The sequence below is a fragment of the Dendrobates tinctorius genome, unplaced genomic scaffold, assembly GCF_039654945.1.
Source record: "Dendrobates tinctorius isolate UK_male_01 unplaced genomic scaffold, ASM3965494v1 ptg000312l, whole genome shotgun sequence".
Taxonomy (NCBI): Eukaryota; Metazoa; Chordata; class Amphibia; order Anura; family Dendrobatidae; genus Dendrobates; species Dendrobates tinctorius.
Window position 1 is genome coordinate 4,118,648 of NW_027361979.1, and position 14,736 is coordinate 4,133,383.

Below are 14,736 nucleotides of genomic sequence, written 5' to 3' on the forward strand. Positions count from 1 at the left end.
CAAATGTGATGTGGTCTGTAAAAATAAAATGGTGTTGCAAAAATGAGAAATCCCTGGTCAATTTTTAACCCTTATAACTTCCTAACAAAAAAAAATTTTGGTTCCAAAATTGTGCTGATGTAAAGTAAACAAGTGGGAAATGTTACTTATCAAGTTTTTTGTTTGCCGTATCTCTGTGATTTAAGGGCATAAAAATTCAAAGGTGGAAAATTGCGAAATTTTCAACATTTTCGCCAAATTTCCATTTTTTTCACAAATAAACGCAAGTTATTTGAATGAAATTTTACCACTAACATGAAGTACAATATGTCACGAGAAAACAATGTCAGAATCACCGGGATCCATGGAAGCGTTTCAGAGTTATTACCTCATAAAGGGACAGTGGACAGAATTGCAAAAATTGGCCCGGTCATGAACATGCAAACCACCCTTGGGGGTGAAGGGGTTAAACTTCATGATGACACTGCGCACGGTAGACACAGGAACATTCAGGTCTTTGGAGATAGATTTGTAGCCTTGAGATTGCTCATGCTTCCTCACAATTTGGTTTCTCAAGTCCTCAGACAGTTCTTTGGTCTTCTTTCTTTTCTCCATGCTCAATGTGGTACAGACAAGGACACAGGACAGAGGTTGAGTCAACTTTAATCCATGTCAACTGGCTGCAAGTGTGATTTAGTTATTGCCAACACCTGTTAGGTGCCACAGGTAAGTTACAGGTGCTGTTAATTACACAAATTAGAGAAGCATCACATGATTTTTCGAACAGTGCCAATACTTTTGTCCACCCTCTTTTTTATGTTTGGTGTGGAATTATATCCAATTTGGCTTTAGGACAATTCTTTTTGTGTTTTTTTCATTTAAGACAAATTAAATGAAGATAGTAATAACAAAGAATTTGTGTTTGCAATCATTTTCAGGAAGAAACTGAGTATTATCTGACAGAATTGCAGGGGTGTCAATACTTTTGGCCACAACTGTATTTATGGGTACAATATATTGATTTTTTTATTATTTTTTTTTCATTTGTATTGATTAGACACACCTGCCTCACACTAACACCAATACCAACAAAGGCTCATCTGGCAACTACAGTGGCTGATAAATAGTGGCCACTGCTTGAGGCCTCGCAATGGTGAGGTACTGATGATCAATTGTTGGGTGTCATCTTGGTCTCGTCACGTCAAATGTCAGCAGCATGATGAGGAGGACTGTGTAATACCAATTCTAATTGAACCCCCAAATTTATTGGCCGATTCATGGATCAGATACCTGTTGTGAATATTGCCATTAAAGGGAATCTGTCACCCCATTTTCGGCCTATAAAATGCGGCCACAGCCATCAGGGGCTTATCTACAGCATTCTGTAATGTTGTAGATGAGCCCCCGATGTAACCTGAAAGATAAGAAAAACGAGTTAGATTATACTCGCCCAGGGATCCGGTCTGGTCCAATGGGTGCCGCGGTCCGGTCCGGCGCCTCCCATCTTCAAACGATGACGTCCCCCTTCTTACTTCTGCCGCGGCTCCTGTGCAGGCGTACCTTCTTGAGGGCAGAGTAAAGTACTCCAGTGCGCAGGCGCCGAACCTCTCTGACCATTCCCGCCGCCTGCGCACTGCAGTACTTTACTCTGCCCTCATCAGGGTAGATAAAGTACGCCTGCGCAGGAGCCGCGGCAGAAGTAAAAAGGAGGACGTCATCACTAGAAGATGGGAGGCGCCGGACCGGACCGCGACACCCATCACACCCGCCCAAGTCCCCCAGTGAGTATAATCTATAGAACTTGTTTTTCTTCCCTTTCAGGTTACATCGGGGCTTATCTACAGCATTACAGAATTACAGAATGCTGTAGATAAGCCCCTGAAGGCGGTGGCTGCAGCTTAGGCTACATTTCACACTAGCGTTTTTTTGCGCTGCGCACCGTGCGCAGTGCAAACGCACATAAAAAATGCATCATGCGTTTGTGTGTCTGTTTTGCGGTTTTGCGCATTGTTTTTTTTTTTTTAAATGCATGCTTTTTTTGCGCTGATGTGTGCATTACCATGCGCACGTCAGCGCACCCATAGACTATAATGGGTGTTTGGGTGAATTTTGTGCGCATTGCGTGCGCATGCGTTTTTTGGGACAAGTCGGACACACAAAAAATGCAACAGGATGCATTTTGTGCGCCCGAGCGCACACTACAAAAAACCGCATGCGCGTACAAACGCATGTGTATGCGCACCCATGTAAAGTATAGGGAAAAAACACATGCTTTTTTGCGCAAAAAAACGTAAGTGTGAAACCAGCCTTATAGGCCGAAAATGGGTGACAGATTCCCTTTAAGAACCTTGTTAAAGATTAGAAAGTTGAGTAAAAAGTATTGAAACATTAAACAGTTGGACATGTGCATTCAAAAGTTTAGAGTGTCTAGTTAGAAAAAAACATGGTCACATTTTCATCTGCTAATGAGTTTGCAGAATTATAGGAGCTAGACAATTAGATCTACTTAACATAAGAATTTTTATGTATTAAAAGGCAGTCACAGCAGGTTTTCACCTCCCAAAACTATTTATATGTGCATATCGCCCTTTCATAGACGAGTCAATTAATACCTTTACATTGAAAGTCTATTCCTCTGTTGCTGAGAAATCAGTTCACTCCAGCTCTACTCTCTGCATATCACATCATCATCTGGCTTGACTAACAGCCTGTATGTTGTGTGACTTCCGGCAAAGGAGGAGACGGCCACACTAGGAGGAGAATAGAACTGGAGTGACAGAGGCTTCAGAACTACAGAATAATTTGCATATCAATTAAAATGCTGATTTCTCAGTAACAGATGAACAGACTTGCCATATAAAGATAATGCTGGACTTGTCTTTGAAACAGCTACGTGTATATAAACAATTTAAGGTGTGATACCAAGCTGACAGATAGCTTTTAAAACGTATCAATTACATATTATTACCAAAAATGTAAGTATTACAAATCCTCCCAGCCATCCAATTACTTTTAGTATTAATTCCATTAGTAATTTGCTTCATTACACGGTGGCTCAGTGGTTAGCATTTCAGACTTGCAGCACTTGGGTCCTGGGTGCAAAACCCACCAAGGACAGCATCTGCCAGGTTTTCAGGTTTCCTCCCACACTCCAAAGACATACTGATAGGTAATGTAGATTGTGAGCCCCAATGGAGACAGTGCCGATAATGTCTGTAAAGCGCTGTAAAATTAATGGCGCTACACAAGAGTAAAATAAATACAAATTACATTAATTTCCTATTACAACAGTTTCTTTTAACCCCTTCATGACATTTGACGCAACTGTACGACAAGATCAGTGAGAGGTTCCCGACATATGACGTAGAGTTACGTCATGACGATTATGCGGGTACATAAACTGTGCCCGTATGATCACCACTGGGAACTTCCCTGTACTTCCCTGACGAAGCTGTCTGAGGAACAGCGACACGTGTCGGTCCAGACGGACCTGAGAGTATGATATACACATGGGGCCTCTGTGTTAATTTCTATTGGAATTTTTCTTTTCTTTATATGTATTAATGTATCATCTACCTAAGGGGCCTATGTGATGGGAACTGCATGTAACATACATGATTTACCGCGGAGTGGACACGTGTGCATAGCTAGGGAGCATGTCATATAGAGATTTTGCACTTTATCCATCTGTTCAGTAGCTATAGTTTATATAGCCTGATCTATTATATCATCCTTTTTGGCATTTGATTGTGGATTAAATTAGATTACATTACGCCAGATTACTCATATGTGAGGATTTTTTGTAGGCTGTTTATATATGTGATGCACGATATACAATTTTGATTAGATCTATTTCTTTCCCATGCTGTTATTTGCGGTGTCCACTCAGTGGTATGTTAACCACTATTATTTGTACCCACGATTGTCAATTTTATATCTACCTAATATGTCAGGTCTGATCTGCCTTTGCATGTTGTTATTTTAATTGTGTTTTTATATTGTATGTCTTTTTGTCTGTTGGGCATTTATGTTCAATAAAGCTTTTTGTATTTTTCATTTCGGCTGAGTGTGCACTGGTTCCTGCGCGTCTGTTCTTTTCCTTATACACATCTACTTCTTGGCGCAGAGTAGCACCCGGTCATCTTCATGGTGCATATCTAATGTGGTGCCCACCGTGTTTTTTGTATTGACCACCACTGGGAACTTGGCTTAAGAATCAACCACAGATATGATCACTCCTGAAAAGAAGGACACCACTGAACAGAGGTCAGACGTAGGCCAACGTAACTCCGCCTGCCTCATTATAGTGAAGTCATTCGGATATTTAGATGAAAACCCCGATGTAAGTGCCCAGCGTAGAGCGCAGGATAACTGAGATACAAAATTTGCTGTAAAATATACCCAATAAAAGCTACAACTCCATCACAAAAAAAAACACGTTACTGGTAGCACAAAGGCTCTGGAAATGTGCTATGGCTCCTCGACCCCCAAAAGGAATTTCAGCAAAATCTGTGCTCCCAAAAACAAATGCCTCCCTCCCTTCTGAGCCCCAGTGAACTACATTTAGTATCCATGTTTGGCATTTTAGTAGTGATGAGAGTCCTCTTAATTTACAGGTGCATGGTTCCAGAAGCACAAGCTGGAAATAATGTACTGGGCGCTATAATGTTCGTGTACTTCAACGTCAGATTCGCAATTTTCACAACATCAAATGCTGCTTGTTTGTGGAAAACAAACATGGAGTCAAAATTGTAATTACACCTGTAGATAAATTCCTACAGTGGTGTAATTTCCAAAATGTGGTCACTTGAGAGGAATTCTGCTCTTCTGGTACTTATGGGATCTGTATACGAAGTTTCCAAACTGTTGTAGGAAAATTTGCTCGCCATGAAGCAAATAGAAATCTGTCCGTCCGAGTCACACCGTGTGGTAAGCAGTACTGTACAGCCACATAAGGGGTATTGCCACGTTCAGAAGAAATTTCCCTGTGCGAAAATGTAAAATTTAGGACTAAAACAAAATATTTGTGATAAAATGAAATTATTTTTTTTTTTTTCACAGCCCAAGTGTATAGCATTGTCACACACTCATGGTGTCAATATGATCACTGCACACTTAGATTGAGAGGTGTAATTTGTAAAATGTGGTCACTTATGGGAGGGTATGCTGCAGGGGCTCTCGCAGTGGGTCATGGCACCCGCAAACCATAACAATAAAATCTACACTATAATCTGGCGCTCCTCCCCTTCTGAATATGGCACTGTGCCTGAGAAGTACCGTAATTCTCGATTACATGTAGGGTATTCGCAGACTGGCGAGAAATTCCACAACAATCTGTGAGGCCCATCTTTCCTATTAGCCCTTATAAAAATTTAAAATTCAGGGTTAAACCAGCATTTTAGTGATAAAATTTAATTATTTTTTTTTCGCCACCCAATGGTATAAAATTCTGTGAGGCATATGAGTTCTCAACATACTCACAGCAACCATAGATGAATTCACTGAGAGGTGTAGTTTGTAAAATGGGGTCACTTATGGAGGGTTCTGGGGTTACGGCACCTCAAAAGCTCTGCCAATGTGACACGGCACCCTCCAGCAAACTCTGCATTGCAATATGGAGCCCCATCTGAGCTTTGCATTGTCTCTCAAAAGTACCGTAGTTTTTAAAAACATATGGGGTATTGGTGAACTCAAGAGAAATTGTGTAACAAATTGTACTGTTTATTTTCACCTACTACCCCTTTTAAAAATAAAAAACTTGGGGCCAAAGCAACATTTTAGTTGAAAAAAAAAAAAGGTAATTTTCCATTTGATCAGCCCAATATTATACAATTCTGTTAATCGCCTGTGGGTTAAAAATGCTCACTACATTCCTAGATGAATTTCTCGAGAGGCGTAGTTTCCATAATGGGTTACTTGTGGAGGTTTCTGCCGTTTTGGAATATCAGGGACTGTTCACATGTGACGATATCTCCTATTCCAGACAAAATGAAGCTTCAAAATTCAAATGGTGCTCCTTCCCTTCCCAGCCCTCCACCCGAATAGTAGTTTACCACCACATATGGGGTATGGCTATACTCAGGAGAAATTGGTCAATAAATATCATGGTCCATTTTCTCCTGTTACCCTTGTGAAAATTAAAATTTGGGGATAAAGTAACACTTGTGGGAAATAATGTGATTTTTTATTTTCACGGCACAAAATAAAATCCTGTGAAGCACTTGTGGGTTCAAGATGCTCACCACTCCTCTAAATAAATTCTTTCAGGGGTATAGTTTCCAAACTGTGGTCACTTGGGGGGACGGGGGGTTTCCACTGATTAGGCACATCAGGGGCTCTGCAAAAGCAACATGGCACCCAGTGTCTATTCCTGTCAATTTTACGATCCAAAAAGTCAAACGGTGCTCCTTCCTTTCTGAGTCCTGCAGTGTACCCAAGCAGTTTTCCACCACATATGGGGTATTTGTGTAATCACTAGAAATTTTGGGGTCCATTTCCTCCAGTTACACTTGTGAAAATGAAAAATTTGGGGCTAAAGCAACATTGTTGTGGGAAAATTTTAAATTGCCTTAATTCCTGTGAAGCACCCAACTTCTTGAATTTGGGTTTTGAGCACTTTAAGGGTTCAGTTTTTAAAATGGTGTCACATTTGGGTATTTTCTATCACACAGGCCCCTCAAAGTCACTTCAAATATGATGTGATCAATAAAAAATGGTTTTGCAAATTTTGTGGTAAAAATGAATAATTGATGGTCAACTTTAGTTTTAACCCTTCTAACTTCCACCCCAAAAATACATATGTTTCAAAAATGATGCTGATGTAGACATGTGGAACTATTTTGTGTGCTATAACTCACTGGTCTAAAGGCATAAAATATGAAAGTTTGAAAATTGCAAAATTTTCAAAAATTTGACAAATTATAGATATTTTCACAAATAAGCGCAAATCATAGATGTAAATTTAGTACCATCATGAAGCAAAAAGTGTCACACAAAAAAAAATAAGCTCAGAATCAGTGTGATCTGTTGAAGAGTTCCAGGGCTATTACATCATAAAGCGACACTGTTAACAATGAAAAATTTGGCCTGGTCAGGAAAGTGAAATCAGGCTTGGGGGTGAAGGGGTTAAAGTTACCATCACACTAGATATATGAATTAAATTCCCACTTTTTTCTTTTCTATCCCTGGGATGTCAATACCTTACATGCTAATAATCACCATGAGTAGGGGCTAGAAAGCAGTAAAATTTTACCTCAATAGGAACAATACATTACCCGAGGCACAGATTGCATTCAATACCATTGAGTAAAAACATATTACACCGCAATCTGTTTTTATTTAATGGTATTTATTTTATATTTTTTTATTCTTCGACAGATTTTTGACGAGGATAAGATGTTTGTAAATTCCCTTAATTCTTATTCACGGGGGGGGGGGGGGGGGGGTCAACATTTTACTTTTAATTATTCACAGTTCAGGATTGCATTTCTGGATGTGAAAATGTTTTGTGATGGAGAAAACACAATTTCCAACCCAACATATTTTAAAAAAGGTAGATATTAATAGTTGTTTTTACACTGGCAACAGCTATTTTCCTGCAAGAAAAAAAAAATCCTTTTTGACAATATTGGTCACCTTACCTACACAAAGGAATCTGTATGACAGTCAGAAGTGGCACAGAACCTCTCCTACGCAACGTCTCCATGTTGTTTTTTTCAAGGATCTTCTGATGGAACTTCTTCCCATTTTTCCTCTTCTTATTTTTCTCATCTTTATCTGCTATTATCCTGTCCTGGTCATTGACTTCTTCAAGATAACTTTTGATAGGCCCCTTCTGTTGGCTGCCAGGTGGGCAATGGGCATCACAATATGCAGTCTTGCGGACAGTGTAGGTGGTGCCATTAAGTCCAGTTTCACGCAGTGGTTCCACCTTCATAAACAATCCAGCTCTTTGTGCACATGTGACATGAAAAGCTGCGTAACAGTTCACCTTATGACATTGAATGGATGCACCATGTCCTTTCTGCTTACAGATGTAACAAGTTAGCTTCCACCGCGCAGGGGGAATATTATCCACACCTTCAATGGGTTCCAGAAACACGGTATTAGCAAAGCATACCTCTGGAACCCAAATTGCACATACGACGTGAGCCCATCGTCCATCAGTAGTCTGTTTAAATGCTCCGCCTTGGTTGGGGCAAAGAACACAACTGACCGGTTTGGATGGTGACTGCAGACAGCAACGACAGAGCCACTGTCCTTCTGGGATGTATGGTACACCATAGCACTCTTGATGAACTGCAAGGTTGCACATGTCACAAAACAATATAGCATTACTATTATGGCACTCATCATCCAGGCATACACAACAAAATGCATTTTCATCAATAGGTGAATGTGTCACACCAATACAGCGACTTTGAAGGTAGGACTCCTTCTCCAACTTGTCCAACAAAAGTTCAAATGTGTCAGCAGGTACTGTAGAAAAGCCATCATTTTGACGTTTCTCATTGATCATATCCAACCAGGCCAGATCAGTCTCATCAAGATCATACTCGACATCTTTGTCTATCTCTTCCACAGGACGTTCGATAAACCGATAGAATTTGTCAGGCAAAATAGGGGTTTCCAGTGTGTCTTCTAAAGAAACAGTCTCTACTACACGGAACACAGGGTGTGGCAGCTGTTCCAAATTGGCATTCACTGCATGTTGTGGACACAGCTCACGCTTTTTACCTTTGGTGGAGGTTTTCCGACAGTTAATCGAAAGCGTTAACTCAGTGTTTTCCTTATTGCTATTGCACTCGGTTATGTCTTGAGCTGTAAGTTCATCCTCAGAAACAATCCGAAGAGGTTCAAAAATACTGATTCTGTGAAGACGCCCTTCAATTTCAACATCTACCATTCGCTGTGCTTGAGCATAGGTCAGAGTCTCTCGGGTGGGTGCACATGAAAAACAGCAAGGAGATGAAGAGTGTGGTCCGCCGACATCTTGATGAGCTTTGCGCCTTGGTTTTCTCATGTCCGTAAAGTCAGTTTCTGTAAAGGAAAAAATAATAATACCATGAGACAGATAATAAGACTGGTTACAATGAAATCTAGAATCAGGAGGCATTAAATACCAATAAACTTAATATAATCAAGTCACAAACCCCTAGAGACAAAGCATAGGGTGTTTTCTATGCTTCTCAGTAAAAGACTGAAATCTGCTGCTTTATTTTACACCTTTGTATATTTTTAAAAAAAAAAACAATTAAAAATCCTACAAGCTTTTCTTTATTATTATAATAAAATGAAGACATCTACACGGTCATGATTTACTCATAAAAGTCACTTTCAAATGTTTAGTCTCTACTCTGCGCCCTATAGGTGAAGGTGCCATCCAACACGGACGTGTCACAGTTAAAAATGTGGTTTAGCGCTTTAAGTAATATATATTTTACTGTATTTTAACAACATTGATAGGAAAACAGAAACAGAACATTATTTCTGGAACTGTATGACTGCTGTGACCAGGGCTGCCACAAGGAATTTCAGAGTCCCATACTAGCAACATTTTTGGGCCCTATTGAGACTCCGCCCAGGCTCCACCCAGCTCCGCCTTTATGCCTCAAACCTTCCACAGTCCCTCTGCCCACTCTTGCAAAAACTCCACATCCACACCTCGTCCTCACCAATCACACATTAACAATTCTAATCGAACACCATATCACATACATAACCAGCAGCTTTTGTTTTGGCAAAAAGATTTTTTTAAGCCACCACCACAACAAGGTCCTCTTCTACTCTAAATTATTAAATATTTAATATTAAATATCCAATACTCTTTTTAGGTATATTTCTATTTATTTTTCATAAGGGAATGTGTCACATACAATGACCAACAATACCATCACACCATGACCAGACCACAAATTACCACCTCATAGTGACCGAATACTACCACATACAAGGAACAAATACCATCACATCGTAACTGGACCAGAATACTAATATTGCCATAAGTGCCATTATACAGAGGAGCACTGTACATTGTATACAGTAGATAGTGTACAGGAAACTAACTGACTCTCCATTAACATTATACCCAGAAGCTCTGTATATAGTGTCAGTGTACAGGAAAATACAGGGATCACGAGTGACATTATACACAGGAGCTCTGTATATATTGTCAGTGTAAAGGTAATATACAGTGATCACAAGCGACATTATACACAGGAGCTCTGTATATAGTATACAGTGTACAGGTAATATAGAGTGATCACCAGTGACATTATACACAGGAGCTCTGTATATAGTATATAGTGTATATTGTCAGTGTACATGTAATATACAGCGATCACCGGTGACATTATACACTGCTACACAGAGGTGATGCTCAGATCGCCTCTATATAGCAGAATTACTGCATTGCTATGACCACCGACCACAGGATGGCGCTTATAGCAATCAGGCATCAACAACCATAGAGGTCTAACGGAGACCTCTGGTTGTTATGCTGACGAACCGATGACCCCCGATCACATGACGAGGTGAGCGGTGCACGTATTTCCGGCCCGTTGGCCGGAAGCACGCGTTAAATGCCGCTGTCAGAGTTTGACAGCGGCATTTAAGTAGTTAATGGGCACAAAACAGCTGACATGTCCCGGCTTTGTCACTGCCGGAGCCCACATCAAAGCGGGGGTACTGCCATCGGACGTACTATCCTGTCCGATGGCAGTAAGGGGTTAAAAATATGAAAAAATAAAAAAAACATAAAAGTTGAAATCATTCCCCTTTCGTCCCATTCAAAAGAAAACAATAAAAATAAAATCAAACAAAGACATAATAGGTCTTGCCATGTTCAGAATCGCTCGATCAGTAAAAAAAAAAAAGGATTAACCTGATCGCTAAACGGCATAGCGAGAAAAAAAGTCAAAATGCCAGAATTAAGTTTTTTTGGTCGCCCCAACATTGGATTAAAATGCAATAACGGGCGATCAAAAGATCGTATCTGCACAAAAATGGTATCATTAAAAAGGTCAGCTCAGCACGCAAAAAAATAAGCCATCACCCAACCCCAGATAACGAAAAATGGAGGCGCTACGGGTATCGGAAAATGGCGCAATTTTTTTAAACAAAGTTTAGATTTTTTTTCACCACTTACATAGAAAAGAACCTAGACATGTTTGGTGTCTATGAACTCATAATGACCTAGAGAATCATAATGGCAGGTCAGTTTGAGCATTTAATGAAGCTAGCTTTAAAACCTGGAATTTTTTCCCGTTTTCTAGTACACATGGTAAAATCAATGGTGTCGTTCAAAAGTACAACTCGTCCCATAAAAATAAGCCCTCATATGGCCATATTGACAGAAAAATAAAAAAGTTATGGCTCTGGGAAGAAGGGGCGCAAAAAACGCAAAACCGAAAAAGTTCCGGTCATTAAGGAGTTAAATCATAATGACAACCCATATCATCCAAATGACCCTGATCAAAAGTTCACATACCCTGGTGATTTTGGCCTGATAACAGAAATTAACATAAATGGGAATGGCTACTAAAGGTAACATCCTCACCTGTGACCTGTTTTCCTGTAATCAGTGTGCGTGCATAAAAACTGAGTGAGTTTCTGGGATTTGGACGGACTCTTGCATCTTTCTTGCAGCCACTGACATTTCTGGATTGTGCGTCATGGGGAAAGCAAAAGAATTATCAACGGATCTACAGGAAAAGGTAGTTGATCTGTAAAAAACAGGAAAGGGATACAGAAAGATATTCTAGGAATTGATAATGCCAGTCAGCACCGTTCAAACTAATTAAGAAGCAAAAACAAAACCATGGTCATGTAGAGCAACAAAAATTTTGTCCACAACTGACAGGAAAATTGTTCGGGATGCAAAGACAACACACAAATAACATCAGCTGAAATACTGGACTCTCTGAACACCAGTGGTGTGGCCGTTTCAAGATGCCCAATAAGGAAGCACTTGAAAAATGGGCTGCATGGTCAAGTTGCCAGAAGAAAGCCATTACTGCGCAAATGCCACAAAGCATCTTGCCTACAATACACAAAACAGCACAGAGACAAGCCTCAAAACTTCTGGAACAAGGTAATTTGGAGTGATGAGACTAAAATTGAACTTTTTGGCCACAACCATAAACGTTACATAAGACCTATGATGAAAGGAACACCATTCCTACTGTAAAGCACAGAGGTGGATCGCTGATGTTTTGGGAATGTGTGAGCTACAAAAGCACAGGCAACTTGGTCAAAGTTGAAGGAAAAATGAATGCAGCAATTTATCAGCAAATACTGGAGGCAAATTTGCAATCATCAGCCCCAAAGCTGCACATGGGACGTACTTGTACGTTCCAACATGACAACGATCCAAAACACAAGGCCATGTCGACCTGTCATTGGCTACAGCAAAACAGTAGTGAAGGTTCTTTAGTGGCCATCTCAGTCTCCTGACTTCAATATCATTGAGCCAGTCTGGGGATATCTCAAGAGCGCGCTCATGCTAGACAGCCCAGGAATTTAAAGGAACTGGAGACTTTTTGCCAGGAAAAGTGAGCAGCTTTACCATCTGAGAAAATAAAGAACCTCATCCAAAATTACCACAAAATACTTCAAGCTGTCATTAATGTTAGAGGGGGCAATACACGGTATTAAGAAGAAATGGGGTATGTGAACTTTGGATCAGAGTCATTTGGATGTTTTGGGTTGTCATGATTTAAAAAGAGAAAACACAGTAGTTTGACAATAAATGGCTTCACCTAACCACTAACCATGAGTGGAGAAAAAGTTTTGATGTAATCATTCATATTCTCTGAAAAAAGGCCAAGAAAGCAAAAATTCTGCCGGAGTATGTAAACTTCTGAGCACAAATGTAGCAACTGCTGGCATAGGACACTAGAGCAGAGCTGTGCTGCAAGACCTAGTACCTGCCGACATAGGATCCTAGAGCAGAACTGTGCTAGAAAACCTAGCACCTGCCGGCATAGGACACTAGAGAAGAGCTGTGCTTCTAGACCTATCACCTGCCGGCATAGGACACTAAAGAAGAGCTGTGCTGCTATGCCTAGCACCTACCGGTATAGGACACTAGAGCAGAACTGCAATACCTATCACCTGCTGGCATAGGAGACTACAGCAGAGCTGTGCTGCAATGCCTAGCAACTGCCGGCATAGGACACTAGGGCAGAGCTGTGCTCAGCAGCTCCATTCAAAGTGTTTACATCCGGACACCATTAGAGAGAATGGTGGGTTAGACCCCAAACTGCTATTAATGATCTATCCTGTATGTCACACACAACTAAGAACAGTGACTAATAGCTACAATTTATGCATCAGGCATCTCTCCTATGTTACAGATATGGGAGATAAGACATGGGGTAAACATATACACATCATATATGAAACTGCACAACGTGTACACACGCGCATCCGATGACACACGATAATACACATGAAATCATACACGCATCAGATGACATATTATACGCGCTGTAAAGTAGCGCTGTCATTCGGGTAGGGGATACTCGCTTAGCAGCCAATAAATCACGTCCGGCACAGGTTTTCCATTAAACCAAAACAGTCCATGCGGTTTATTCAGCATCATAAACCCACAGCAGCAACATAAAGATCATATAATTAGCATAGCGTCCATGACAGAGCTTCACTCTGCTAAGCCTGTGGTCACACAGGTTACACAATGTCCATTACTCAGGCTCTTCAGCCTCTCAGTTATCTCACCCGTCAGGGTTCACTCATGGTTCTTTCTCCATGCTGCAGACGTCCATTCCCTCCAGGGAATTACCAGGTACGTGCAGTCATTCAACACAGCGTTCCTTGCTGTCAGAAGGCAGCCCCATCTCTCTCAGACGGGACCTTCCACACTGGACCAACCATGTCCCAGCATTCACCACATGTGACTCACCCTGGGTCATTATATGGTTCATAGCCACGCCCACCGGGTCACATGACTCTGACCTCATCACAGGTCCTTCAAGCATTTACACACTCTTTACAACAGTGTTCTTTAAACACACCCCCTGGGTGGGTTTCTAGGTAACTAGGTCCGATCATCTCCCTAGTTACCTGGAGACTTCTCCCTGACACGCTAAAGCAACACCTCAGCAATATCATTGCTGATGAACACACACATAAGTCTCCATCTCAAGGCCACCCACCTTAAGATACAAAAGCGTCCTTCAGGATTCTGCCACTCATCCTCTCTCTTGGGACATCCACATAGCGCCCCCTAGTGGACACAGTGGTTACTACACCACAGAGCACATCATGTGACATGATTATTATACACACGTATCACGCAATAGCAGAATGTGGTACCTAAAACTTTTATTCTGGATTAAGTAAAAAAACAAAATAACTAAAATATGTTCCTGCTAGACCTAAAAGTGCGAAGACAGTGTAGAAAAACCTCCAATACCTGAGGGACAAGAAGTATGGGTGAAATTACCTTCCATAAGCCAACATACAGGATAAATCTTCTGGCAATATGGTGACACATACATCTAACAAAACTCAAATATAGGTATATCAAAAGTGTACATATATACAGAAATACCCATTAATGTCGCCCCTCTATTGCTCTGGTGACATATGTGGTAACTCACATTTGTACTGTATATACCGTAACTTCAATATTGCTCCTGTAGCAATGAGAGGTAAGATTTCCCAATAGTAATACAACTAAACTGAAACACTCTCACCCCATATGCAGCTTGCAGGGGTCAAGTAGTCTGCTTTGGC

The 14,736-nt window shown here is 40.8% G+C and overlaps 1 protein-coding gene across 3 annotated transcripts in view; it reads right to left on the reverse strand.

Moving 5' to 3' along the window:
• Positions 1–14,736, reverse strand: part of BRPF3 (bromodomain and PHD finger containing 3) — a 139,453-nt gene that overhangs the window by 113,931 nt on the left and 10,786 nt on the right. For 2 of the 3 annotated variants that reach the window (XM_073561053.1, XM_073561051.1), the window contains exon 2: positions 7,620–9,018. In XM_073561053.1, coding sequence (XP_073417154.1) covers positions 7,620–9,001 — 1,382 coding nt within the window. In that variant the 5' untranslated portion in view covers positions 9,002–9,018. Of the gene's footprint in view, positions 1–7,619; positions 9,019–11,536; positions 11,703–14,736 lie in introns of all 3 variants that reach the window. The other variant, XM_073561052.1, reaches the window with a different exon arrangement.